Below are 26270 nucleotides of genomic sequence, written 5' to 3'. Positions count from 1 at the left end.
AATTTCATGTAAATAAAAAAAAATACACATTTATTTGGATCTTTTATTATGAAAGGGTTAGAGGGGTAATACTCAGCTTCCTGCAGCCCGAGCTGATTGAAGTGATTTGGCCTCAGGTGTGAATCTGACACTGTGTCATCAGGACTCCCAGAATCAGGAACTCACAGTTTTTTCATTCTGATTTTTCTAAACTTTCACTTTTTATAAAGTGAAATATTAAAAAGATCATTATTACTGCATAATTATCACCTTTGTAAAATATTAATATACATATATTCACCCCAGCAGTGCAAATCATTAAAATAATTTCCAGCTGCATTGAAGAGATCGAAGAGCATTATTCAATAATAATAATAATAATAATAATAATAATAAGAGTAAATATTATAGAATAATAAAAGTCACAGTTTCATCTCAAATGCATCACAGCAGCCATACATTGAAAACTGCTGCTGGTTTTTAAGCATGAAGAAAAAATATGAGCCGCCGCCGCCCGCCATCACGCTGCGCTCGTCATCACAGAAAGCGGTCCTGAGCAGCACCTGAGTCCGCCATCCTCAGACCAACAAACGTGAGCCCACTCACACTGTGTTTGTTCACTGTGACACTCTGGAAGCTTCCAGAGGTTTGGAACACCCCCCGCCTCCCCGGGGTCACGACCCCGGTCTGGAGTCTTCTTTCAGCTCTTTGTCAGAAACACTCGTGATGGATTACTGCACGCTGCACACCATCCCGCCAATCAAACACACACACCCCACCCCCCGTGTCCGTCCATGTGTCCCGAGTCCTGCTGGTGACTCGGGTGGAAGTGACGGGGCTCATGAGTGACATGCCTGAACACACACTCAGGGCACAGTGTGTGTGTTCATTATCTTCAGTAACACAGACTCAACTTCAAGTCACATATTCATCTTCTTCACCACCAACACCACCTCAGTGTGTGTGTCAGTAACACAACCAGCTGCTGCTCTGCATGACACACACACACACACACAGGGGACGAGGTCTGGTGGACATAAAGTGCTTAATGAGTTCAGTAATTACGTAGTCTGATCTCACATACAGGATTTAAGAGCTAACTATACACACTCTATAAATAAGTGTCACATGACAGCGGGACAGACGGACGGATAAATAGATTGATAGACACAGACCTTTTATTTGACTCGCATATTTCATCGCACGGCGACAAATAAAAACGTGACGTTTGTGTAAAATAAATTATTTTTGAAATTGTATTTGAGCATTTCGTGTTTTAATATCAATTAAAAAAAGATCTTTGTGGAATCAGGAAACTTCTGGAAAATAAAAGAAAGCCTTAAACTGAGCATGTGTGAGCTGCTCCTGGTTCCCATCAGAAGCTAAAACACAATAAAATAAATAAGGTTAATGATGGAGACGCTCCTTTAAGGAAGAAGGCTTCACTCGTGATCACGCACGTGTAATCTTTAAAGGTGAGCCGTCTCACTGCGGCACTTTTAGAAACGGTCTAATAAACCGGATCTTTGCTGCCCAGCGTAGGAGTTTCCCTCCCTGCTCCAGCAGCAGCTTCTCCTCCTCCCCCCGTACGCCGGGGCGCCCCTGTCGTTTGTGTGACTGTTGATCCTCGCAAAGAGGACAGATCAAATATTTCTCCTCCAGCGTACGAGGCTTTCCGCCGGGGCCTCGCAGATATGATGATTGGGGCTGACGGATGGACGGGGGCCCCGGGTTTTGAAGTCTGGAACAGACAGCGGTGGCTTTGATAGCCCCCGCTCCTCTCACACTGGATCACCAAAGAGACCGGGCAAGAAGAGAGGAGGAGGAGGGGGTGAAGGAGTGAGAGTGAGCGGGAACAAAAGCATCTGTGGAGTGGTCAGAGCTGGCGGCGGCAGCGACAGCCGCCATCACGGGCTGTTTGAAGTTTACACACGCACTCCCTCCTTCCTTCCCCAAAAGCTCTGTTTCCTCTGTCCTCGCTCCCACTTCCTCCTCGTAGCTGCGCTCCAGCCTCGCGTCTCGTGCCTCACCAGAAGAAGAGTTCGGCTTTAAGAGCCTCTAACAGCTCTAACTTTATAAAAACTCCCCGAATCGATGCCCCGCATCGATGCAGGCACGCCGAGAGAGGAACATTATTCCTAACCTTGTCAGCCGTGCTCTGAGAGCCGGCGAGGTTTCAGGAAACAGGAAAAACGTGCCGCCATAGAAACAGAGTTTAATGTTGTATTCTGTGCAGAAAGACGCGATCCTGCCGCCGTCTGCACCCACAGCCTGTGCAGGAGCGTCACTCTCATACCTGCTGACATCGCAGTGACCTCACAGCAGCCACGCTGCTGGTCACACGATGTCATTAAAAAGGCTCCACCAGCACAAACGCGGTCCAGCTCGGGTGAAGCTAGCACACAGCTAGCAGCTACGGCCGCCTGTGTCAGTCAAAGAGGCCACGCCCCTAATAAGGCCAACTTTATACAGGTGAGTTAAGAAGGGTAAACTTCCAACATTAGTATCAGGCTGTAAGGCACAGGCTCTGTATGACATCACAGCGAGCCAGGGGAAGAAAAACTGAGCGAAAGTGCGCGTTTGGATGTTAAGTCCAACCGCAACCCCGGCGCCATGCGACAGGAAGCTTAAAAAGGGTGGACACAGCTCCGGTCTGTGCGCGGCGCCGAGCTCTGATAGCGGCCGACACCAGACAGATGGCGTTTGTCGGGCCCGGAGAGCAAGAGTTAACCCGATCCCGCGCCCCCTCCCTCCAGCCCTCTCTTCTTTTTAAATGTCTCCCATATAAACAGATTTTGTTGCTGCTTAAAGTGGGCTCAAAATTAAAGCGTATCGTTTTACACACATATTGCATGCATATTACGGAGCCCCAGCTGGTGGCAGGCTGCTCTTAAGAGCCATATGATTAAGTTAGAGGTTGGGGTATCCGATAAGATTGGAGCTCTCTGCATCTCTCTCTATCTCGCTGCCTATTTTACTGCAAACTTATTAAATGGAGGAAACGACATTATTTTTTTCTGAGTGTATGTGTAATTATTGTCACACACCTGTGACTCCCCGCCATCCACGACAGGGAAGAAGAGGAGGGATGATGAGGAGGGAGGAGGGGGAAGAAATGTCGTTGGGAGCAGCGGGAGTCCTCGTTTCAGGAAAAAAGGAGGAGGATAAAGAGGAGAGGAAAAACAAGAGAGCTTGTTAATCAGGCTCTTTCTGTCACTGGCTGAACACTGATATCCTAATGATTCACGCCGAGATGGTGACATCACGAGGGAGGATGACGGAGCGACGCGGAGGGGGGGTGACAGCCCCCCCAAAAAGGACAACTAGTTTAGCACAGACAAGATGACAGAAAGCACGAAATGTGAAAAAAGGAGACATAAACTGGGAAACGTCCCTCCGAATCTGTCGGCGCATTCCTCGCAAACAGGCGCTCGTTTAATTTGAACAGAATGTTTCCGAAGGAGCGCCGCGCTGGACGCTTTCCAGCCAACTTTGGATCCGTCGTGATTTTTTTCTCTCGGCAGACCACCCGGCTGTGATCCGATCCTCACAAGACAAAGGAAATTACCTATTAAGAGGGAGAGATGATCTTCCTTTAGCTGTGCTCCAACAAAGTGACTCACCATGCTGTAATTGTTTACCTTTGACTCGGCCCATAAGTCTCCCTGTTCTGCTGTAACTTAATATTTTGCAGCAGCAGCGCCGCCCTCAGCCTCTGCTCCTTCTTCTTCTTCTGTGTCTGCTGTAACAGGACAGATGTCATCGCCCCAAACAGTCTGAGTCACCGCACGCCTCCGCACCCCCGAGATATCAGCGAGGAGACCGAATCTTTGGCCGACACTCGCAGTCACGGCGGCTCGAGGCTAAGGGGCCACGCGGCCGGCGGCGGCGTGATGTGTTGAAATCGATGGGAGGGTGTGCGAGTTACGATTAATCACAAGCAAAGAAAAGAGGCTCAGCTGCGGAGGCCTCGCAAACATGGCCGTGGCCCGCAATACTCAGGTTCGAAGCGTTTTGCCGTCGATCAGCTCGTGCGTCTGCAGCGAACCGGCTTCCCCTCCGCCGAGAGGAGGAAACGGCCTGAGAGAGCGTGCGAGGCCTCATCCTCAGTTTTTTGGGTGTAGTGTGTTAATAGAAAGCAGATGGTTACAGATGCAGGGCCGAGTGCCTGCGATGACACATCTTTAATATTTTAGAGTGGTCTGTGCTGTAAATGTTGCAGCAGCTGTTTCCCAACACCGTAAATTTACGGCGTTTTTCGGTCCTCGCGTGTTGTGACTGACAGCTATTGGATTTACTGTAAATTACACAAATGAATATGGAAAAGCGATGAAAAAAGGCAGCGGCCGAATCGATGGCCGCGCGTTCTGCAGCCCGCTGATTATTCTCTTATTTTAGTTTGTGGGCAGCGGCTCGCGCTCGGCCCGACAACTGATATTCAAATGTAAAATGATCCTAAAATAATGAGACGGAGAGAAAGGTTGAGGGAGGAGGCAGCACAGATAAATATATATTTGTTTTGTGTTTCTGCTTTAGCTTTAATGTCAGCGGCGAGGATAGAGGCTTTCTGCCGATGCTTTTGAATCGAGGCGATTGTCATCAATTCGCGTCTTGGCATTTAAGCCACCCTCTTCAAATATGAGCATTTGAAATGCAAATAAAGCTGCGTATATGCAGACAAATGAAAAGACACCGCGGAGTGGGGAGAGCGTCTGACGACTTAACTTTTGACTGTTTTTATCGCCGCGCTTTGCCTTGTCAAACACTCCGCCGGCCTGCGAAGCGCCGCCGCGCCCCGATCACGCTTTTATTTGTAGTTTTGTTGGGCCGCTCGCAGACAGAGAGGAGCAGAAGAGCTGCTTTCATCCTGGCCTTGACTTCGCTGTTTGCGCCTCGTGGGATGTGTTCGATTAGGTCTTTTTTTTCTCCCAGTGAGAAAATATGATTCACATTTTTCCCCCTCTCTCCATCTCTCTGACGCTACAGTTATTTAAACATCAATAGCCATGCATCTTCTTTAGCACATACTCTTTCTAATATTGATATTTGTATATGATCATTACTTTTGGCCCTGCATGCTTTGTTATACTGCGTCAGCTTCAATAGGTGTAGGATCCAATACTGCAGCCTCTGCATTCCCAAAAACCGATAGACTGTGTGAGCGAATCCACACTTTATACATCCAATAAAACACAGCGTCCTGCTCCGTCTTTGGGAATGTTTCACCGGACTCAATGAAAGGTTAATTAAGCTGCTTTTCCTCACTGCTGACGAAGATTTAGGTGATAATAATGTGTAACATTTGATTGGTTGGCAGCTGGTTTTGATGAGCATCTGGGTGGATTTTGTGACATTGTGGTGGAGCAGCCGAACGTATCGACGAATCCAGTCGCATCTTTCTTAAACATATTTCACATGCGTGCCTGGTTTTTAAGTCTTTTATTTAATTCCTTCTCTTTCAAATTAAAAGACCTCTACTGTGCAGTTTTGGTTCACAGGAACTCTTCTATGCAGGCTTTTATTGTGAAACATTTGCAGGAACTCTGACAGTCTGACAGTTCGCTCCTGTATTTTAGGACGGGTCCTGCTTTGCGAGGTGGAGACGCTCTTTCTTTGTGTCACACATGACCAGCTTGTTTTTGTTTGTTTTTGTCTTTGTGTGAAGGACGGGGAAGATTTATCAGACAGAAAAGTGGACGACGCAGCGACGGGCCCCGGATCCAGCTTAGCTCGACTACACAGAAGCTAAACTGGGCCCACGTCCGGCTTTACTGCAGAAAAACATTGCAGTTATCATTTTATAAGTATATGAAGTGATAAACTGATATCAGCTGTGACATCAATTCTAAAGTAATCGCTCTTTAGACCTATGACAGGCAGAAATCACTGCATTTCTCATTTTTATTTATATGTAATTCTTTATTAAATGTTTTATTGTTTGTTGACAGTAAAAAGAACTAAAGTTTAATTCAGTCATATATTGTATATAACTGTACATTGTAAGGCAGAGAAATAATACAGAGAAACTCGACACCCTATGAGCACCTGGCGACAGTGGGAAGGAAAAACTCCCATTGAACAGGAAGTAACCTCAGGCAGAAGCTCGGGGTGAGGTTTGTGGGCAGACAGGAGCTCGGAGCTGGACTGTAATGAATGGCGCCATTAGCTCGGTGTTAGCCTGTCAGCAGCTTGGATTTACACCCTATGACGGTAACCGTGGAGACGACGGGAAGCAGCGGGAGGAAAAGGTTTCAAAAACAGAATGTTTCAAAGGTGTTAACATGAAGCTGCTGAGCATTTGATTGTTAACGAGCGGAGCTTCATCTTCTCGTTCACTGTCAGAGGACGCGGGGGGGGGGGGGGGCATAACCAGAACATTTTTATTGTTTTAAAAATGACAAACTGATGGCACAGATCCATTTTTACCCAAGAACAGCAGAGCAGACCGAGGAAGACGAACACGAGGAAGAGGACGATGTGATGGCGGGCGGGGGGGCTCGGCTACCTGCCGAGAGCCGGCGTCCAAACGGGAAGGTAATAACGACGCGAGAGCGGCTGTCTGCGAGCTGACGGCCGTGTTACAGAGAAGTCACGTAATTAAGGAACGCAGTCAGAGTTTTGTGAAAAGTGGCCGTCGCCGCTGGAGGAGGAACCGAGCGGTTTTAAGCGGCGCTTCAAACGCAGATAATGAGGAAGATGAAGAAGAAACAATAAACAGGAGAAATCAATCACACGGTTGAAATGAAAGAAGTCGTCCGGTCGGAGAAATGAGACACGTTTGGATGAGAAGCAGACTGGAGGGGTGGCGGAGGATGGGAGGTACTGATGGACGGATGGAGGGGAGGCGGAGGGTGGGCCACAGAAATAAACCAGCTCCCATCTGATGAGCAGCTTGTCCGTAATACTGAATCCCCGGCTCGTGCCAAGTCTGCTTCCTGATACAGAAACACGATAAGTGCCGATTTTTGAAAAGATTCCCCCCTCCGCCCCCGCCCCCATCCTCATTTGCCTTTTGGCCTGAAAACTCTCCTCATTGGTGGATATCAGGTGGCTGGTTTTCCTCGCTCTGCCCCCCCACGACATGATGATAAAGTGAAAAGAAGGGATAAAGACGAGCACGCGGTGGCGGCGCTCTCGGCCGGCAGCTACGGGACAGATGATGTGGCCATCTTGAGATCGTTTGTCATCTGTCGGCAGAGTTGACCTTGCAACGAATGCCGGCCGTCGCACTGATATGGTCTTTTATGGCGAGGAAACAGAGAGACGGAGGAGGATGGAGGGAGGGCTGTTGTTTTCAGTAATAAAGACAACATTTATGGCTTCCCCTCGCACCGCCAGTTAAAAGAGACACAAACATGGAAATCCATTATGGAACGCTTCTTAAAAGTGTGACCAATCCCTGTTCAGTCAATTAGAGTCTGGAGACTGAGAATATGATGTTTGTCTGTTTAGCCCCCGATGCATACAGATCAGCCGGGATTGGCTGATGGAGAGAGGCAGAGAGGGAAAGACGGAGGGCCGGCGTAGCCAAGCTCTGCTTATCTCTTTCTTCTGCCTTTTTTTCTCTTTTTGCTCCCAGATACAAAAGCATTAATGTGTGCAGCTATGTGCTTTGCCATTGTTCTGTGTTTAAATGCTTAAAAAGGTTGTTTGTGGAGCCGGCGGAGCGAGCGGCGTGTCCAAAAAAGAGGAAAAAAAAGCCTCTGCTTAAAAAGTTGCTCGGCGAAAGAAAAAATAGGCCGCATGAAAGCACAGCAGTTAATAAGAGTGGTTACCCAGAATGAACGGGGATGAGGTTTCACATTAAAAAAGATTTATCTTAAAGTATGGTGCTAATCCCTTCAGTTTTAATCCCCCCTCCTTCCCCTCGCCGCCCCCGGAGCAGCCCCTCACAGCACCCTTTTCATTCCATAATAAAAAACTATAAACCATAAAGTACTTACAATTTCTGGAAACTGGCAAATACACGGCGGCCTGATTTTACAAGGATTCCTGGCCAGTGAATCACAGAGCTCGAAGGACTCGTCTTTCTCACAACAGATTATTAGAAGGAAGTCGAGGGGCACGGTGGAGGGCAGCGAGGACGCCGCAGAAGAGGAGGAAACAGGAAGTGAGAGGAGGAAACAGGAGGGAAGAGGAGGAAATAGAAGGGAAGAGGAGGAAACAGGAGGGAAGAGGAGGAAATAGAAGGGAAGAGGAGGAAACAGGAGGGAAAAGGAAGAAAGAGGAGGGGAGAGTAGGAAACAGGAACAAACAGGAAAAAACAGGAGGAAGCAAGAAGAAACAGGAAGAAAGAGGAGGAGTGCATGTTCGAGATGACCTATTTAATGATCGCGGCGATGGCAGCAGTTCTGGTGATAGGTGGGGGGGGGGGTTACAGGCTGGATGGATGCCTCTGTCCACTGCAAGCTGCTTGAACAAGGAAGCATATGGGTGCATGAGAACCTCAGCCCACTTCATGAATATTTGATTCATATTTCCTGTGTGCATGTGCGACAGACAGAGACAGAGAAAGGAAGGATATTTCCCCCTCTCTCACTCGTCATCACTAAAACTCACAAGGCTTACTTTGTGGCGTTTGAATCGTAATTGCCAATCCTGAATACAAATCTCTCAGCGCTAAACACGATGAGTGAAATCGAAATGACAAAATGAAGCTCGTATAACGGTGTAATCAAAGAGAGGTTCGGGGGGATTCTTCCGTAAGCAGTCAGAGCTGAGGATCAGGATCAGGGGCGGTTATTAGCCGGCCAGCGAACAAAGGCCCCAGTGTTGGAGGGCAGCGCGGCCTGAGCCCGTTACTGTACCTTTCAAAACGAATATGTAACCATATCTGTTTTAAAAGGCCGATTCATATTTCTGTGAATGCGGCGGGAAACTCGTTCCCATCTCTGCGCAGGCCCGGCCTTTTGTGCAAAGAGGGCCACATTAAATTTTGGTCATGAAGCAAAGCTTCTCCGGCTTTCCGACAGAACAACGGCGCTTATTGTGCCTTATTGTTACCGGGGCGACCGCAAAGGTCAGCGTGGGCGTGGCCGCGCACACACAAGGACGGCACTCACTGAAAATTGGGTTATATGTGATCAACTAAGTTATTAATCAGATTAAAATGGATTCCCTCCGCCTGCTGTTTAACCAGGCAGGAGGGAAAAAAGCGAAGGAATAAAGACGGCGAGAACAAACAGGCCAGTGTTTACTCGTGCACGGGCAGAGAAAGTCATCGTTTCGGAGGCTGAAGTCAGCGCCGGCGATGAGCGTTGATAAGGGGCGGCCCCGCCAGCGTGCACCCGGCCCGTCTAAAAGCATGTGCCCTTGCCACAGATGCCCCCTCGCTTCATCCAGGTAACCTCCCTAATCCTGATTAAATCACTGTAATTAGAATAAGCACTGTTCCTCCACCCCCATATTTCCCTAATAAAACAATGCAGCAGTTTAAATCCGGTGGCTGGGATTTGCAACGCAACAATGCAGTTTATATCCATCTCTGCTGAGGAATTAAGTGTATTTTCTAACTGCTAATGTTATAATGTTGCGGGCTTATTTGTCTCAGCGCTCGCTGCTCTTATTCTCATTCCCCCCGCGGTTTGTGCGATGTCTGTCTCACAACTTTTGTTTATTGGAGCCGTTTTTATTTGTTTGCGTTTGATGTCGAAATCAGGACGTTTTTTTTAGCGGCTGGTTAGGATCGTTCGTCACGACGGGAAATAATACGCGTTATTTGTCCTTAATTGCCACAGAGCGTTTCAAACACGGCAGCTCGCTGCCTGCGTGTCTGTACCTGTGTATACTTTTTGTTTTTATTAGTATCACTGCATGCCGCCATTGATGTGGAATAACACGGGAAATAAAAGTTGACATAGTTTCTTGATTTTCTTTATTTTTTTACCCCCACAGCCCCCTGTTTTCCTCTCCCTCTGCCTCGCTCTCTGTTGTTTTTTATATATCTGCGTTTTTCCTTGAAGTTGCTGCTGCATTGTCTCATTATGTGTCGACTAGCTGTGTAAGTGTAGTTATTATGCCTGTGTGTCTCTGCCTGCCGGTGCTCTCTCTCTCTGTCTCTCCCTCCGAGGATGAGGAGCTTTACGAGTACAACTCCTCTGAGGCGTCCTCTTCACATCTCCAGGGCGCCTGGGGAAGGCAACGCTGCATTCTTAAGAGGAGCAACTCAAACCGAACAAAGTCTACAGGAGTCAGGGAAGAAAAGAAACAAACAGCAAACTAACGAGATGGGAAGCAGAGATCATGTCAGATATATCGGGTTGGAAGGCCAATTTATAACCCATTGTTTCAACTTTTGCAATATTGAATACGATGCACACTACGGGGGGGGGGGGATACAGAGTGCACATAAAAGCAGCTGGTTTGCACGTGAACACGCACGCGGGCACACACGTATGGATGGAGTGTGTAAATGCGATCTCCCACGCTGCCTCCGCTGCGTTCCCCGTCCTGTTTCTAAAATAATGAAGAGAATAATTGTCGCGCAAGTTTACGATCACCCGGCACTCGTCTCTGTTTCCTTATCAAGAGCAACTCCATCCCACCTCTCGCTCGCTGAACTTCCAGGAAAAACGCGCGGCCGCCGGCAGGAAGCGCTCTCGGAGAGGACCGGCTGACGAGCGGGGGAAATATTTTTAGAGCTATCACATCTGAGAGCGCGCAACAGGTCCCATCCGTGCAGCCTGACAGCAGCTATTACCTTTAATTGCTCTTTGAAAAATACACTATTTGCACTTTTGGGTGACAAGGTGATAATGCACCTCTGCACAAGTTAAACCGGTAATGTAGACGCACGTGGGAAATGGCACCTCGCCTTCAGCAGCCGTCAGAGCTGTCATCTCTGCACACAATGAGAGCCCGGGGAGGCGTCTCACCAGCAGGCAGGCAGGCAGACAGGCCTCCAGATGGCTTAATCGCTGCAGGAGCCCCTGCCCTCCAGCAATCAGACAGACAGGCAGACAGACAGGAGGAAGAATCGCGGACTGTGGGAAAACGCAGGGAGGAGGGCGGTTCAGTCACTCGGACTGTGGTCAAACTCTGGTTGAAGTTCTAATCGGGTTAAACTGTTTACAAGAAGCCTCCAATTCAATTTGGCACAAATAAACGATTTAAGCAGACCGTCTGCTCCAGCAGTCGAACCCGAAACTCGCTTAACTGATGTCACAGCGTTGATTGTGACCCTCGCACAGCTGCACGGCTCTTGTTTGTGTGATGCCTCTCTTTAATTTTATCTTGTGTTATTGTCACTTTGTAAATTCTCTTGTTAAATAAAGGTCTTATTTTAATGTTTTGAAAAATCTGTAAATTAAAGATGGTAATAGTTCAAACCGGAGTCCCGGGCAGACCCAGGACACGCTGGAGAGATTATATCTGGGCTGGGAGCACCTCGGTGTCCCCCGGGTGAGCTGGAGGAGGTGGCCGGGGAGAGGGAGGTCCGCTCATGCCGCGACCCAAACCCAGATAAGGGATAGGTAGATCAAAAATTCTAACTAAGCATCAGAGCGGAGATTATAATGAGACAACTGAAGCTGCAGTTTCTCAAACGCCCACCGGAGGCTCCCATGGTGAACCAGTGAAATGATTCTCTGGCTCAGAGCTGAGCGAGCACTAAAGAAAGAGCAGCGGAAGGATCCAGATGTTTCCATGCTATAGATGCCCTCTGCTGTTAGGAAGCACTCTGAAGACTGGAAGCAAACACAGAAACACAAAGATGCTCCTCTGATTGTGTGTGTGCACCTGAAACAGGCTTTAAAGGCCGGCTTTGGACTTTTACTGCAAAAATGAATTAAATATAGCGACCAATAGCCCGCCTGTGTCCCCAGTATTGATAAATGAGTTCATAAGCACCATCTGCCCGTCCAGGACTGTCAGCTGTGAACCCTCAGCCTCACTTTTAAGTGTACAGAATAATTGCAGCGACACAGGTAAGCCACATGTCGGGCTCATTAGTGAACACAGGGGAGTCTAGCAGCAATGTGAACTGCTTTCCACGCGTGTGTGTGTGTCTGTGTGTGTGTGTTAAATACAAACAGCAACCAAATCCTGGTCATTAAACACCTGATAAGGACAGTATTATTGGCAATTACCACATTTTACATCACAAAAAGTTTGAAGTGTGTGTGAATGTTTGTGAGTGTTTGTCCACGTCAAAGCTGCCGGCGTTGCTCACGTATGTACGAGGGGTCTTTGGCATGTGTGCTGTGATGTCACCAGTGAGCGTGACCGAACACGCTCATCTCGCCGTGTGCCAGCGCGCTGTGAGGATGTGATCTCGACACTCACGGCGGAGGCACCTCTGACAGTAACCTGCATACGACCAGGAGGGCGCGCCTGCTCTGGACTGGCTCCTCCCACCTGGCAAACGTCTGCCACGACGTCTCAACAATTAGAAAGTCTGATGCAAATCTCAGTGTTGTTCAGACCAGCGGATGCCAGTGTTCTGGTGTGCTGGAATCATTTGTGTACCAGCGCAGAGGCCGACCACCTGAGGAGCAAAGAAACCTGCTTCAGCTTCACCGGGCATGTCAGCAGCGCGCCGCCCAGTCGTGTGCAGGAGAAGCTGGCCGGTGGTAACGCGGTGCCAAGCGAGCTAAAGAGGCACTTGGAAAGCCATCGTCTCTTCTGAGAGAAACTTGGCTCGTGGAAAGGACCAGAGCAGCCGCACCGCTCGCTGGCACGTGTCTAATAAGGTGACTGCAGCTCAGCGGCACGCAGGGAACAACGCAACGTCCAGACATCACAAATGTCCAAACATCCTACGATTAGAAGAGCCGACGGGCCGCTCCTGAAACTACACGCAGCTCGTTCTGTCAATCAGACAGGCGCGAACACAGGGCGGGGCTAGAGTTTCAGTCATCACGCCGCTCGGCTGGACTTCAGGTGACGTCACGCGGCTCCTTCACCGACAGCCGGCAGTTTCAGAGCGCGCCGAGCTGAACCTCTGAGTTTCCATCTGCAGCGAACACAAACAAACCGCAGCACTTCTGAGGAGAAGCACGGCGTGAGAGCGCTCAGAAAGCGGGAGTCACGGCTCTAATTGAGAACACACAGCACTCTCCTCTCTGCTTTCACTTCCATCCACTAACCGCCGGCTTCTGTAGCACACTTCTCCCGCAGTAAGAGGTGCTCAGCTCTGAGCTCTGCCATTTTCTTTCCTCAAATCCTAAACGTGCTCATCCAAGTCCTGCACTTTTATCAACACCTCCTCCTCTTCAGGTTGTCAGTCTCAGCCTTCTCAGGTCCACATGTCATATATTAGAGGAGCAGAGGTGGGCGGGCGGGGGGGCTGAGGTAATGTAAGTAATACGATGTGAGGAGCATTGTTCGCAAGCAGCCGCAGCATGTACAGCACTGTTTGAATAATGTAATACTTCATGTTTGATAATGCATGGCTATAGATAGGTCTGCACTGCAGCCAAGTATTGATTGTGTTAAGCACATCTACAGTACAGCAAACGGTGCGGGTTCATGTCAATCTTTACACGGCGTACTGTACCTCAGTAACCAGATACCTCGGCTGACTGCAGAGACCTCGGGCCCACCGCTGCTCTTAATGACATTTATTGATAAATCCGATTCAGGAGGCGTGGCTTGTGCACGCAGCCGTCTACGTTTCTATCTGTTTCGTGTCAGAGCACGCGGAACCCTTTCCCCTCCTCCTCCGGGCATACTAATGAAGCGCCGGCCACTCCAGACGTGCGACGCGTGCCCCGCGACAGCTCACGCGCATTCAGGGCAGAATTTCGATATTAATGATTTATGCTGTATTTGCATACAAACCTAATGCAAACCCACTCCAGATAATCACATTCTGCCAGGTCTGAATTGAGTTTTTCGGACGTCTTTGCCACCCCCGCCTTCATCCTCAACAGTGGAACAGCGGCTCTGCTCTTCCAGCCAAAGTTCCCCCCCCCAAACAAGACATGAGTGTTTTACAAGTGGACATATAACACAACTGTGCATTTCACCCAGAAACGAGCGTGTCTGTTTTGTCTCCTCCACTTGCACAACAACAGCACGAGAAACTATCGCAGCGCATCCTGAAACAGTGGCCTTTGAACTCGGTCAGCATGAACTTTTCACGTGGTCACATTAGCCGAAGCACAGCTCTGTAGCTTCCCCAGCCCTCCGAACGTCTCTGCACTTTAGCTCTCCGTCCAGCTCTACGTGCATGTTTCAGTCAGAGCATCTTTAGCCGGGACGGGAGGCGAAGAATCACCTGGAGTAATGTCACACTCGGGACAACAATTCACTCGCTCACATTCACCACAACATGTCTCCATGTTACTCATGTTCCCTATAGTCTTTCACTCTTCTCTATGCTATCTTCGGTGCCATCCCAGAGATCTGCCGGGAAGTCGGACACACAATAACTTGTTTTTTTTTAATTACAATGAATGGCCGTCTCAGACGAGGACATATAAGAAAGGCCTTTGTTCCTCAGAGAAAGCCTTATCTATAAAGGTCGAGCATTCCTCGCTGCAGAGGGGCCAGCCCACATTTTGGACTAAACAATATGTAGGGCAATCTCTCACAAAGCCATTTCTCTTTTTAATGAAACATATACACTTGCATCGAGATATTCAGAGCCGTGTCCTGCCACAGATAACACCAGCAGCTGTTATTTTATTTATGTTTTATATTATTTTCTCTCTGCGTTTGATTGAAAAATGTTCCGTTCCTTTGTTCTCCAAACAAAGAAAAATATTCCTGATTGTTAATAATATTACGAGGGTCACACCGAGTCAAACCGACAGCAGCGGAGCAAAGTCATCCATCTCCGTCGTGTCTATAAGCCGGTTTTTTAAAGCTCAACACCAACACTGGCTTTTATTCTCTTCCTATAGAGACACTCAGAAGTACCAACCAGCCCTAAACAGAAGAGAAGCATTGTAAAAAAAGGAGAGAGAGTGAGAGAAAAAGACTTCCTTCTTCAGTCTCAAGGAGCGGCTATAACCTTAGCAGAATCATGAAAGTTGACAGTTCATTTTTCACAGGGTCATAGATCGACGAGTCTTATAAAGTAATGGGCTTTTGGGAGCCGGCTTTATGAGAGCTAAGATAGTTAAGAGACATGTGGAGGAGATGGCACGGGGAGCTGAGGTCCTGCTCTGACTCATCCAGGGTTATTCCCCCCATGCTGGGGAGCGAGAGGGAGGCGCTGCACTCCCAGTAATATAAACGTGTAATAAAGATTAATCTGTTGCTAGTCGCCGGCATGATAGCTTCTAAACTTGCTTGAAATAAGGCTGAAATCACTTCAGAGCCAATCTCGAGACATTTAGTGAGTGCCTGAGATTCCTTTGTGGGTGTCAGGCAAAAACGTATACGTGTTAGTCTGCTGTGTTTGGTGTTGGTGCGCACGCACTGGTGGGAAAATTGGATTTGTGCTCATATTTGTCTTTTTTGGGGTCGCTTTCTGCTCGTGTGGCTGTCTTTTAATATTCTGAACCAGGAGGGGTTAAACACACTCACCAGGTGCGTCCGACCTCTTCATGCCCCCCGGGGGCGCCCCGCCCGCTCCACCGCCCAGGCCGTTGAACGCAGGGAGGCTGTCGTTGCTGTAGGCTCTCAGGACAGACAGCATGTTCATCTGCTGCTCCAGGTGGGTCTGCTGCTCCGCCTTCAACAGTCCTGGTGGACCTCCGGGGGTTAGGAGGCCCAAGCCCTGCTGCCACTGTTTCTCCAGCGGCAGAGTCTGGTTCTGGGGCGGAGGAACCAGAGAAAGTGGAGTCATGGCAGAGGACGGTGTCGCCATGGCCGCTCCGCTCCTCAGGGGCAGAGAGGAATCATCTTGGAGCTGTTTGGGACTTCCTTCTTCCTCTCTGTCCACGTCCATCTGCCCATCCTCGTCTCTTTCCTCCTCTTCTTCAGCCACTCCTCCCTCCTCCTCGTCTTCGTCAGAGTGGTTTTGCTGCCGTCTCTTGGGTGTGGTCGATGGGGTCTCGTTGGTGCTGCGCACGCCGGTTTTTCCAGCCTCGTCTTCAGATCCAACTTGGTCATCTTCAGCATCTCCACAGGAGCCCCTGTCGCCCATCTGGTCAGGGCCGGCTGAAGAGGCCCCTCCGAAGACCTGGCTGGGCAGGTCCAGACCGTGGTCTGCTTGGGCTATGTACCCCTGAATGCCCTGACTGACTCTTGGGGATCCATCATACAAGCCGCCAAACCTTCTGTAGAATTCACTCTGGAAGGGGTTATATGGCTGCTCCATGTGGTTATTCCAGCCTCCCTGGCCTTTTTCTCCATCTCTGTCTCCATCTCTCTCCGGGGCCACGCCCGAGGCCTTGGTGTTGGAGGAGTGAAGGGTGGAGGTGGTCGGAGAACCCTCTCGGTGAGCGTCCTTGCCTGCGTCGGCGTGCTGCAGAGGGGCTTTGCCCAGGTGGTTGGCCTGGAGGTGCAGAGCCATGAGCTCCAATGAGGAAGTGGAGAAGGAGCAGAAGAGGCATCCGTGCCACGCCACGTTATCGTGAATGGTGACGGAGGTGCCAGGGAGTGATCCGGATGCAGACTCGGGTCGGACCGACACAGACAGATCGAGCGGTTCGTACTGGGACCCGGGTTTGCCCGGCTCCGAGTTTTGTTTGGGTTCAGGCTTCTCCTCTCTGTCCTGCTCCCCGGAGGCGGCCCTCTTGGCTTTGGGCTCGCCGTTGTCATGGTAGCGCTGGGCCTGGAGCTGGGCTGGACTCTGGCTGTCCTTCACATCCTTCTTCATGGAGCTGAGGACAAAGTTGTCCATGAAAGCCTGGAGAGAACCCTGAAAGTGGACTCCGTTTCCCATCATGCTTTGGTAAGCCCGGCTTAGGTCAGAGAAGCTGGCGGCGGCGCCGTCCGCGGAGACTATGGTGGAAGGTCCATCGGCAGTCTTCGTGTTCTCAGCTGAAGAGGCAGAGTCAAAGCGGCGGTCCCCACAGTCACGATCCCGGTTGTGAGAGGACACGATGGGAGCCGATGCCCACTGATGCGGCAGCAGCGGCCCTGCTCTGAAGTCCAGGTTGGGGGGCATGCTTTTGAAAACATTACGGAGGACGTCCGGTCGGGCAAAGATGCCTCCGCCCGTCTTCCCATGATCCTCTTTGTGGTCAGAAGAAGGGGTGTGGCCAGAGGAGGAGCCTGACGTGGTGGAGCCGTTCTGACGTTCGCGGTGGTGGCGCTCCAGGTGGTACTTGAGACTGGCAGACTGGGTGCCGGCGTAGTCACAATGAGGGCAGCGGTAGGGTTTCTCTCCTGAGAGGGCGGGAAAGAAAGAGAGCGAGAGAAACAGTAAAACAGTGAATAATTAACCTGCTTATTACATCGACTGGATATCAAAATCTATTTATTGGAGCAGGGAATGTGGGCCCGAGGGTCATGTAACCTCCCTGAACAAAGAAAATTAGGTCACATGAAGTGACAAAAAAGACATGCATTTCATTAACTACGATAAAGAAGAGGAAGTATTTAATTCCTGAAAAAGGAGATTTTAAAAAGTAGCACAGAATGAAACACAAAGTGATAATGAAGACGATTGTGCATTCAACCAACACTTGCATGTCTTTTCTCTTCCAGTCGTCGGCTCGGCTCCACTTGATGTGTGTGTATTGGGACGGGGGTGGGGTGTGGGGGGTGTGGAGTAGGCATCTGAATATGGGTCGATCCAGCTCCGCCAAGTGAGCCATCACTCATATCAACACCATAAAAACATTTCACCATATGGTGCTTTCAGTCCACTACAAGACATAATATTTTCAGCTGACAACAGAAGTGTCTCGATGCGATGTGCGCGGGCCTGCGGCCGGGCTCGCGGCGAGTTCCCGTGCGCGCACGTGCAGCGGGGTCATCGTGCCTCCGTTCTGGCCCGCGCCGTTGCCGATGACGGCGCTGCTTCTCGGACATCGCCCTTTTTTTTGCACTTTGTCAGGAGGAGCATACATCAGGCGTGGCTCAGCGCGCGGCCCCCCGCCACACAATACGGATGCCGCAAAAAACACGAAGCCGGCGACATATGTGAAGCACACGCTGGATGTGGTGAAGCCTCGCGATGAAGAACAATATGATTCAGTACAGATCAAAGCGATTTACACTACAGCAAAAGGGGGGTGAATCTGCTGTGTAACATTTACATATGTTTATTTATGCTGCGCATCCATATTCATGAATATTCCTGATAATGCTATAACACCAACACTATTCTGCCAGAAGTGGATCTTCCATTGGAAAGATGTTGAAATAGAACACATCCTGCGAGCAATTATAATAGGCTTGGAGTCAGAGCCAGATTTGGATTCATTAAACAATGAACAGAGAGGCAGAAACGCTAAGCTCGATTTTCCCCCCTTTTCAATATACACATATAAAAGTTCCCACAGTGGTATTTGTGCACGCACGGCTGGAAAAGAAATAAAAAATGTTTTGCATGCACGTTCTCTATACAGTATATGCCAATAAAATGTTTAGATTATACACATGGAAACCATTTTATAAAGGAAAAAAAGGCATTGTTACGCAAGGCTGGTTTGAATGATTTAAGTCGGGCTGTGTAGTAAATCATGGATATAATTAGCAAATGGCATACTGCTCAAGTAATTTATCATTATTTAGAGGGCACCATTCCAGAAAAAGACTCTGCGATCTGCAGACCTACTGCAGAGTTCTCAAATAAAGGGCCACAAACAGCAACTCAATAGAATATTGATACAGCAGAGAAAAGAATAGGAGGCTATACAAAAGAAAATTGAAGGTGGAAATACTAAAGAGAGCAGAGAGGAGGGAAAAGAGAGCATGCAGAGCTGCAGATAACCCTGACTACAGGCAGAAAGACAGCGATTTGATATCTTTTCTCTTACAGCAGAGTGTCTGTGAAGCATAGAGTATATTTAAAATAAACCATACGAGATGAGCTTTTAACCCAATAAGTGCTTCTCCTGTGAGCTGCCGAACAGAGGCTCGGCGCTGATTTAATAAGGAAACGTCCCTGATGCAAATGATCATTCTCGATTCCTCTAACTGGACAAAATGATATTCTAGGAGCCAAATTAGACAGAAATTAGACTGATCTGATTTTTTTCTCCCTTTCCTTATAAGAGGTTGTTAATGTTCACGTGGGGGGGAAATAAAGATGAATGTGCATATCTAAGATGAGAATGAAAAGCAGAGGCAGTTGCGTGTTTGACACCGTCCTCTGATGTTTACGGACGAAGGCAAACTGAAATGAATGCCGATGCCCTGCGAGAGCGCTCGCTTTGTGCCCGTTTTTCCATTAAAGCTGAGCATTTTTAAATATCTGGAGCAAGTGAGACAGACGACATGTCTGCGTGTGTGTGTGTCTGTTTGCCATTTGGAATGTGTGAGAACACATGTTTATGCATGCATGTCAGCCTGAGCCTCTGTGTGTGTCTGTGTGTGTGTGTCTTAGAGGGCCATTTGGACTGGCTAAGACATCTGCTCCATCATACGTCAGGGGCCTGGTGTGACATCTGGGGAATATACTGTATCCTGCCTTGCAACATTACACACAATTTACTGCTAAAGGTCATTATGTACCCGTTAATCCACTTTTAATTGATATCAGCGCAAACAGCACAACCTCCCAGCCACATGACAGATCGCTGCCGCCACAAAACCAGGAAATTGCAGGAGTTAAAAATAGAACGGTAAACTTTTCGCTGCTGTCTGTCTGCTCTTTGTTGAGCCGCTGTGGACACGCTGACCTTGACGGAGGTGAACGATAAGAAGCAGACCCTTCACTCGACACAACCTCTGCGCTTATAAATCCTCCTCCTCTTCCTGAGGTCCTCCACAGCGTGTTTGCACTTCATGTTGCTGCACGGATTTCATCTGGCTTCGTGTGAATTATGACAGCACCATAGAAACAAGTAAAGATAAATACCCCAGCCCTGTACAGAGGGGCAATTAAAATGGTTTAATAGATATGACATACTGGAAGATGAATTTCCATTTGGCTTCGAGGATGGAAATAAATGTAAAAACCAGCGGTTGAGATGTTTGAGGGACTGAAAAACACACGGAGCTGTTTTAAATATATCTGATGGTTATACAGCGGGTCAGATATGAAGTGGCAGCACAGACCGTCACTTTAGTAACTCCAGAAATCCCAGAGAGAGCACAAACAGCATCACTGGGTAAAAAAACAGAAACTGAACTGGTAATTTTTTTGCCAGTATATTCTCTGTTTTTAGACCAAAGTTCCCGTAAAGATGGAAGATTATTCAATGTGTGGTTAAAAAATACAGCAAAATAAGAATTTTTCACAGGAAATTACGTTTGTTTTGTTTTTTTAATGGTATATTTTACAATATTTTTACTGATTTTTTTTGTGTCAACCAGACACATAATTCAAAAAAGATGAAATTACTGAAACTGTGTAATTACAAAACAAACCGCAGTTTTCGTCAAATCTGAGGAGCACAAAGTACATTCGTGGTAAACATTGATAAGGTTTAGTCGGCTAACACGATCAGAATAATAAAAAAAGATTTAAACTTGAAAACTATTCACACATACGTGCTTTAAAAAGGATCCGGCTGTTTTCCATAAACTGCAGCTTTGTTGTTGTTTGCTTTTTCAAATATTTCTTAATGCAGTGCGTTAACTGTGGAGCTAAACACTGAGGTTTACCACATCAGTGCAGTCCACACCTCTGAAAACACACGTGGTTAAAAACAAATATCTGTGCTGTTTTCCATAAACACAGAAAACATTTTAGAAATCTGAACAAAAATACTGCAGGTCTTGTTACCAAAGAAATAATTTTATATTTCTAACATCTCGACAGTTTACCTGAACCGTATTAGATTAATTAGAAAGAAGATTCATATGTGACACAAATAGTGGCTAAGCCTCAAAGGAAGCTGTTTTGTGTTTATATTTAAACATTATCACAGCTCTCATTTTTCATAAACCACTGATGGAATATGATGCAACAGAACCAGTTTGAACTGGGTTAAAGACCTCCCTCCGACTTTCAAATGTGAACGTTTTTTTCTTTTAACTTTTATTCATGTGAGAGCATACTGTGTTGGAAAATGATCGTTACTCTGGCTGCGGTAATCAGGGTTAAAGTTAGTCTTGTCAGGGTAATCAGGCTAACGGTTACAGTGGCCAGTGGTATTCAGAGTTATAGTGTACCTGATACATGAGGGTGTCGGGGCTATAGTAGTTTACATGGTGGTATCAGGTTTAGTTAGTTAGTGGGCACGGTGGTAATCAGGGTTGTAGTTAGTGTACATAACCCTGATACATGGGGGTAATCAGGGTTGTAGTTAGGGTGGAACGCGAGAACCAGTGTTGACTGGAAATGGCTGGAGCTTCCAAAGCTCACACTGGCCAGTGCTCAGGTGTTTGCACCACCCATGTCACATCACAAGGTTGGGTTACTGGGAAAACAGTCCTTCCTGTGTGCTCGTTGCTAACAGTTGTTCGGCAGCTGCGTGTACGGATTTAAACCCTTAGAAAATGAACTCTTATTGGATGACGTAGTTATTTAATTAATGATTTCACTCTTCTTTTATTTGATTTTTATTTATATCTCATGTAATTTTATTTTACAGTTCCAATGTACAGCACTTTGTGTCAGCTGTGGTTGTTTTAAAGTGCTTTATAAATAAAGTTGATGATGATGATGATGACGAACAGGAAATACAGTTTTATAAATGCTTATTCTGTGATGAAAGGTGCAGACCCAAACATCACGATGTTACCAGAGAAAGGGTAAAGAGGCTCACTGGGATAGGATACGACCTCAAACAGACGACATGGTCAGTATTACAGAAATGTTTCACACGTTGGGCTAAATTCTAAAATTTGCGGCAGGAAATTCCAAAACTGTCCCACTCCTCTTTAATTCCCCCTTCAAGAAGAGCCGTTGCTGTGAAGTTCCTGCTCGACAGAGGCAGGAAATGCAGCGACAAAAGAAAATGTATGAGAGATAGAAGGAAGAGGAAGACGAGGGCTCAGGGGAACGAGAGGAATGGAGACGGAGATCACAGGTCCCTCCTGATTCATCCTGATTACAAGGTTAGGTTAAGGTTAAGTGACACGGGCGAGTCCTGTCTCTCCTCCTCCTCCTCCCTCTGCTCATTTATAGGTGAGCCGGGACTCTTATTGGTTATGTGGCCCTGCCTGAAGTTATGTGTGGCTATTGTCAAGAGCGAGGACCTTTTTATTTTTTACACACAGCTGCTTACTGCTAAATAGTGCCTTGTCCAGAAGGGGACAATCTGGGCCTCTAATTGCTGTCACTGAAGCCTAGATTCATTATGTGACTTTCCCATTAAAATGTGAGCATTAATTTGTATAATGAAATATCACCCTCTGCAGTGTGTTCATTAGCTCTGGCCCCACACTGTAGTGCCACAGCCGCACAATGTTAGCTACCTAGAAAACTGTGGTTAATTTTGCTAATGGATATTTTCCCACTCACTGTTCAAGAGGAAATTAATACTGTAACATTAGCTCTTTAACTTTTGGAGAAATTTAAATTCACTTCATTCCTTTCAAGCTGGTGTTAGTCGCTCATTAATCTCTGCGTTGCGTCGCATAATGCTGCCTCGACCAGGCTCGGTAAGCAACTCCATTGTGTCACTCACATTACATTAGACGGAGGAGAGCTCGCCTGTCAGCTGTGAATCTGCCCGCATTGTCACCAGAGCGCAGAGAGGATCTTTAGCCGCTGTAAAAGTCATCTCGTGGATGTAATCAGGATGTCACAGCGGAGCTGGTACGATTAGGTTATAGGAGTGATTTAAAGGCCACATGTTGGGGATGCATCTAGCTCTTTTTCTCCCCGCGTTGCGTCTAAGCTCGACGGGCACGCGTCCAAGGATACATTCCACCCAAAAAAGACAACATCCCCGCTAACCCTTCTTACATTTGTCCCCAGGTGGAGGCTCCAAGCGAGGCCTTTAATTTTACTGTCTGTTTGAGATACGAAAGGACGAAAATAAAACGTACTGTGGATTCAGTCAGACCGGCCGAGGGCTCCGCTTCCTCTGCGATAAAATACGGGCCTCACGGGGATCATTACTACTCTACTCAAAGCAGACATAACTCAGGTCTCTCAGCAGCAGGTAACACAGAAGCAGCAGCAAGTGGAGGGGAGGTTGGCCTCGAGGTGACCTGGTTGTGTTTAGAGACCTTAAAGCGTCGCAGTCCGACCACCCGTAAAAAGTCAGTAAAGGCATGGAAGTCGTGATATTTTCAGAGCTACTGCAGTCTGACAGTAAAAGCATTCGATCAGATATCTGCTCAGTTCACGCAGTAAGTCAGAGGACTGTATAAGAGTCTGATGCATCGTCAGGTCTGAAAAGTGAGTCTGAAGCTTGCATTCTCTCTGCTGTCCAGCAGGGGGCGACTCCCATGAAGTCTGATTGGATAGAAGCCTGTGAGAAAAAGCACATCCTGTGTCCTCAGTGAACTCGCCGGTTTCAGGTCTGACCCAATAAAGCAGGACGCTCGTGTTTGGTCCGTCACGCAGGATGCAGGGGAGGATGGCGTGTGACTGACGTGGAGTTATTACCGTGTTCTGGGGACCCAAGTGAGCTTAAGGGTTAATGCTGTAATGCTGAATTAGCAGAACAACATGGCATAAAGCAGCTTTGTTCCGGCAGCATCAGTCACAGGAACAACTCGCAGTTTTTCATAGGAGGTCTTTATTACTACGATCGATCTCGCTCTTCTTTATGTGGGATTATGCTTGCGTGGATAGCCAAAGTGGTCCAGAGAGGACTCTCGTTTGGAAGACCTCGGGTGAATAATAACGCTGAGCTGTCCACAGTGTTTGGAAGCTGAGGAGCTGAGAGGCAGGAAACACCTGAGAAACTTTAGCCAGGTGTCCTTGTGGTAAGGTGTCCTCTGCACAGTCTGAATGTGACTTTAACCTGGATAGTCAGTGGGGCGTTCGTACCTCGCAGAGGGTTAGCGCCCTGGCTCCTGTCCACGGTCCACATCATTACTCTGACCGAAAACAACCGGGGGGACGGCGCCGCTCCGAGGGTTAGCACACCCGCCCGAAACATAAAGCTAAATCTATTCGACACACGGTCTCACGAACATCCCTGCGAACGGTGGACAGGCCGGCTTTGTTTTGCCTCGAAAGTTATTGAGAGTTAGAGAGTGTGAAATTGCCCTCTGAGTGATGTCATTGGAGGACACTGAACCCTTGTTGTGTTAATTAGAGCTCAATGAAATGATGAGCAGGAAAAAAAGTGGAATAACAATGGCCTTAAGCCTAAATGAGGGACACTGAGAGGAAGTGCACGCTCGCCAGCAGTTTCCTTAATTTGGATTTATGTGAGTCTGAAGGAAACGTGCTCAAATCCAGCAGCTGATAACACGGAGCCTCTGGGATTAGATCCCACGGACAGAGACAGATTAGGACCGAGGCAGGCCTGCTAGACCTGACACTGCTGAACTGGGATGACTGGGTTTGTGACGGCCTGTACTCTGTTCCTTTCTTTCTTTGTCTTCTTCCCGCATCGATGTTCAAACTGATAGATTATCGATGGATCTGCGTCCTCTCCATCACAGAGGGAGACTGACTCCAGCGAGCCGATATTCAGAAACCAATATGTCAGCCTGAGCCCAGAAGAAATGTCAGAACAAGCGCTGAAGTAAATTTTGCATGAAGTCCAATAAATGTTTCATAGCTGCAGAGACGCAGAGCAGGCGGGGGGTGTGCGGGTGGGTGGAGGGTGGAGGCACTGACCTGTGTGTATCCGCAGGTGGACCTTCAGGTGATGGGAGGTGCGGAAGGACTTGCCGCAGTAAGGGCAGTCCTTGGAGGACGAGCCCAGGGAGCGCTCTCGATGCTGGGGCAGAGGCGGCTGGATGCTCCCCGCTGTCTTCACCAAGTCCTCGCCAACATCTGGAGCACACACACACACACACACGAGGAGGGGAAGACAAATGGAAGGCGTGTTGAGTGCCAGCCCTGCACACATCACATCATAACACAACACATTCTTCCTCTTTGTCCCTCGTTTCCTGCGCTCGGTGTGCGAACGCCACACAAAGTCAAACGCATCAAACGAGTTCACGGACCGCGCTGTTTTCCTCCTGACAGAACGCTGACAGTTCATAAGCTTTCTTCAGAAACACCCCCCCATAACCTCCTCCTGTTTTTCTTTTTTTATCCTGGCTGCTGTCGTCGCTCGCGTTAAGCTAATGCTGGAGTGCAGTGAGAATTAACAATGCAAACTGAGACAGAAGAAAAGAGGGAGAGGGCCGCGTTTGGCTTCGTCAGCATCGCAGGATATCCTCGCATCTCTTGCTGCGACCCGATTTTGACAGGTAGCTGTCAGAGATATGATAGGGTGATAACAGTTTTGACCCCGCCCTCCGCCACTTCCTCCGCACGCCAAAAAAACGATGATGCACAGTTTAGTGCAACAGCAGTCTGTTATCAACGCGATCACCCCCCGAACGCAAATCTAAAGATGAGTGACGACAACCTGGGAATGTGTTGACAGCAGCATAATCTGAGGTGAGGGTGTCGGCGTCACGCTGCACACGCCGGCCTCGCCGCGCTGATTTGCCGTGTTTAAAGGCCGGGAGAAGAAACGCATCAGAGAAAAATATACAACAGATACTTGATAAATATCTGGAAGCTGTAAAATTAAAAATATCCTTTCTGGTTCTGCACAATTTGGTGGACGTCGCCGTGCGGGAGGTTCAACGCGAGATCTCACAGCAAAACGCCCAAATTCATTTCCTGCTTTTGTTCTGGAGCTTTTTTTATGTTTTCTTTAATTACGGGACGGCTGCAGGACTCATTCATCTGATCTCTGCGGGCTTCCATCACACTTTAGAACTTAAATATGCTCAGTATTTAAATACACACTCAAACAATCAGCAGCATTACATTCGTTCAAATTTCTTCTTTAAAACATCTCATGAATCCCTGCACGTGCTCAAAATAAGGACACTGGCCTAAATTCATTTATTGTGTTTCACAATAATAAAAATGAAAGAAATAAAAAGCTAAAATGAGAAAAATATCTCCACTCATTAACAAATATAGTGCAGTTCATTTAATTTTTATATAGTTTATGTGCAAAACAGCATTTGATGTTTTCTTTGTGCTCTCATGGTGACGGCAAAGCTCTGACTAACAGTCAAAGAGCTTCCTGCGGTGCCTCAGAGAGGGATCTGACTCTGGCCTCACGAACAACCACGCAGGTGGAACTTCATCCACACACACGCCCTCAGGCTCTGACGATCTTCAGCAGGACACACAGTGAATTAACCTGAAACTGAGACAGCTGTGAACCGTTGGGACGTCTGTTGCGCTCGCACCA

The 26270-nt window shown here is 48.0% G+C and overlaps 1 protein-coding gene across 11 annotated transcripts in view; it reads right to left on the bottom strand.

Annotated features, from left to right (window-relative positions):
- Positions 1-26270, bottom strand: part of znf536 (zinc finger protein 536) — a 223199-nt gene that overhangs the window by 48419 nt on the left and 148510 nt on the right. For all 11 annotated transcript variants that reach the window (XM_026177512.1, XM_026177499.1, XM_026177503.1 and 8 more), the window contains 2 exons: positions 24680-24838; positions 15454-17202 (listed from right to left, as the gene is read on the bottom strand). In XM_026177512.1, coding sequence (XP_026033297.1) covers positions 15454-17202; positions 24680-24838 — 1908 coding nt within the window. The remainder of the gene's footprint in view (positions 1-15453; positions 17203-24679; positions 24839-26270) is intronic.

This window comes from Astatotilapia calliptera, chromosome 1 (assembly GCF_900246225.1).
Source record: "Astatotilapia calliptera chromosome 1, fAstCal1.2, whole genome shotgun sequence".
Classification (NCBI taxonomy): domain Eukaryota; kingdom Metazoa; phylum Chordata; class Actinopteri; order Cichliformes; family Cichlidae; genus Astatotilapia; species Astatotilapia calliptera.
This window is presented reverse-complemented; position numbering and strand designations above follow the sequence as displayed.